This window comes from Lichenostomus cassidix, chromosome 28 (genome assembly GCF_008360975.1).
Source record: "Lichenostomus cassidix isolate B80296 chromosome 28, HeHo_3.0, whole genome shotgun sequence".
Taxonomy (NCBI): Eukaryota; Metazoa; Chordata; class Aves; order Passeriformes; family Meliphagidae; genus Lichenostomus; species Lichenostomus cassidix.
The window spans coordinates 2,557,955-2,561,029 of record NC_139508.1 but is presented as its reverse complement, the minus strand read 5'-3'; the positions used below and the strand labels follow the sequence as shown (position 1 = coordinate 2,561,029).

The 3,075-nt window shown below is 72.4% G+C and overlaps 1 protein-coding gene across 1 annotated transcript; it reads left to right on the top strand.

Annotated features, from left to right (window-relative positions):
• The first annotated feature begins 1,982 nt into the window (after positions 1–1,982).
• Positions 1,983–3,075, top strand: LOC146426165 (growth arrest and DNA damage-inducible protein GADD45 beta-like). Its single transcript, XM_085040437.1, has 4 exons — positions 1,983–2,194; positions 2,286–2,387; positions 2,613–2,826; positions 2,953–3,075. Exons 1-4 carry the CDS (start codon positions 2,157–2,159, stop codon positions 3,064–3,066), a joined length of 468 nt encoding a protein of 155 aa, XP_084896563.1. The 5' UTR covers positions 1,983–2,156; the 3' UTR covers positions 3,067–3,075.

Below are 3,075 nucleotides of genomic sequence, written 5' to 3'. Positions count from 1 at the left end.
GGTCCGGTCCCGGTTCGGTTTCCATCACCCCATCCCAGCTCCCCGGTGTCACCCCCGGTCCCGGTTCGGTTGTCCCCCGCCCGGTTCGGTCTCGGTTCGGTGACCCCCGGCCCGGTTTCGGTCACCCCCCGCCCCATCCCAGCTCCCCGGTGTCACTCCCGGTCCCGGTCCCGGTTCGGCGGTGTCACTCCCGCACGTGGCGCCAGGCTCCGCCCACCCACGAGGCCCCGCCCACCCACCGGCACAAAGCCTTCTGGGTAATGTAGTCCTCATTAATGGCGGGGAAAGACCTGGGCGGGGCGAGACTACATTTCCCAGAAGGCTTTGCGGCGGGAGGAGCAGCGCCGCCTGGCGGCTCGGAGGACTCGGAGGCCATGGCTGTGATGAGTTGCGGCCGTGCTCGGACACGGGGCGGGGGGACACGGCAGGGGACAGGGGGGACAGCGACAGAGGACAGCGGTGACACTCACAGAGCGCCAGCAGCGCCGCGGGCGGGTGGCAGCGTGGGAAACGCGGCTCAGGCTGACGCTGCCGAGGGAAACTGAGGCACGGCGTGGGCTCCTCCTCCCGCACCGCTCCGACCCGCCGCAGCGGGACCGGGGGGGACGAGACTAGGCGACCCCGGTGGGCAAAGCGCGGGGACAAGCCGGTAGCGTGTCACCGTGATCCCGGGCCGTGTCCCCGGCAGGTGGCGGCCGCCGCCCGCCCGCCGCACCGAGCTCCCGGCGTGTCCCCGCGTGTCCCCGTGTCCCCCGGCGCTGAGCTCACCGAGCCCTCCCGCCCCCGGTGCGGCTCCCGGCGCACGGACCGAGCCTCCCCCGCGCCCCGGTGCGTCAATCGCCGCCCCCCGGTGCGGCCCCCGGTGTGCGGCGTGTCCCTCGGCCCACGGAGCGACCCCCGCAGCCGCCCCCGGGGCACGGAGAGACCCTCCCGGTTAACGAACCGCCCCCCGGTGCAGCCCCCGGTCCGTGCCCAGACCCCCGGTGCAGCCCCCGACCCTCGGAGCGATCTCGCCCTTGCAGACCCCCGGTGCGCGGAGAGACCCCCGGTGCACGGAGCGACCCCCGGTGCAGCCCCCAGGCCATGCACACATCCCCCGCTGCAGCCCCCCACCCCCGGTCCGACGGACCGACCCCCCTGTGCAGACCCCGGTGAACGAACAGACCCCCCTGTGCGACCCCCGGGGCACGGCGGGACCCCCGGAACAGCCCCCTGTGCACGAACCGACCCCACGGAGCGACCCCCGGTGAGCGGATCGACCCCCGGAGAGACCCCCGGTCCCACGGACCCACCTCCCAGTGCACGGAGAGACCCCCGGAGCGACCCCCGGTGAACGGAGGGACCCCCGGAACAGCCCCCTGTGTACGAACCGACTCCCCTGTGCGACCCCCGGTGCACGGAGCGACTCCCGGAGAGAATCCCGGTCCCACGGAGCGACCCTCGGAGCGACCCCCGGTGAACGGAGGGACTCCGGTGCAGCCCCCGGAACAAGAAACGACCCCCGGAACAGCCCCCTGTGCGCGAACCGAGCCCCCTGTGCGACCCCCGGTGCACGGAGCGACCCCCGGAGTGACCCCCGGTGCACGGAGCGACCCCCTTGTACAACCCCCGGTGCAGGAAACGACCCCCGGAACAAGAAACGACCCCCGGAACAGCCCCGGACCGACCCCCTGTGCAGTTCCCGGTGCAAGAACCGACCCCCCCGGTGCAGCCCCCTATTCACGGACCCCTCCCGGTCTCCTGTCCCCCTGTCCCCCTGTCCCCCCTGTCCCCCTGTCCCCTCCCCCCCGCCCCCCGCTCTCAGTTTCAGGGCGCGGGTTTCCCCCTCCCCCCCCGCGTTTCGCCCCACGTGGGCTCCCCCGGCGGCGCCCAATCAGCGCCGCGCTCGCGGGCGGCTGCGAGCGGCGCCAGCCAATGGGCGAAGCGGGGGCGCCGCGCGAGGCCACGCCCCCCAGCGGGAGGCTATAAAAGGCGGCGCAGGGCGCGGCGCAGCTCAGAGCGATCGCGGCGGAGCGGCGGAAGGAGCGGAGCGGGACCGGGAATCGCGATATCTCCGCGATATCTCCGCGATATCACCTCGACAGCACCGCGATAGCCGCGCCGGGGATTGCCACTCTTGGAATTTGCCTCCTTCCCCTCGCGATTACAGCCGCACCATGACCCTGGAGGAGCTGGTGCCTTGCGACAGCAGCAAGTAAGTCGCGCGTTGTCGCCCGGCGGGGACCGGGGGGGGGTCTGGGGTTGTCGCCGTCGCCGCTGACCGGCGTGTGGTTGCTCCGCGGCAGGATGCAGGCGGTGGGCGAGGCGGTGGAGCGGCTGCTGGCGGCGGCGCAGCGGCACGACCGGCTCACCGTGGGGGTCTACGAGTCGGCCAAGCTGATGAATGTGTGAGTATCGCGACATGGCTCTGTCGGGAGAGGCTGCGCGGGGGTCATTCCCGCTCCGATTGGCGCTGGGCTGGCTCGGGACGGGAGGGTTGTGTGGGGAAAAAGGTGACCGGGCGACATTTGGGAGGGTTTGTCGCGCGTTCCGCTCGCGACAGCGCGGCGACACGGGGGGGTGGTGACAGCTCCGCGCGTCCCCTGTCCCCAACCCTCCGCGTCCCCCCGCAGCGACCCGGACAGCGTGGTGCTGTGCGTGCTGGCCACCGACGAGGAGGACGAAGGCGACATCGCGCTGCAGATCCACTTCACGCTCATCCAGGCGTTCTGCTGCGACAACGACATCGCCATCGTGCGCGTGTCCGGCATGCAGCGCTTGGCCACCATCCTGGGCGAGCCCGAGCCCGGCGGCGAGCCCCGCGACATGCACTGCCTGCTGGTCACGGTGAGCGGGGAGGGAGGTGACACGGCGGGTGACACGGCGGGTGACACAGCGGGTGACGCGGCGGCGCTTTGGGGACACGCGTGGTGACATTGTGACACTAACCTCGTGCTGCTGTCCCCTCTCCAGAGCCACCCCACGGACGCGTGGAAGGGCCAGGGCTTGGCGGAGGTGGCGAGTTACTGCGCCGATTGTCGCGACAGGAACCAGTGGGTGCCGCTGGTGTGTCTGCAGGAGCGCTGAGCGACCGAA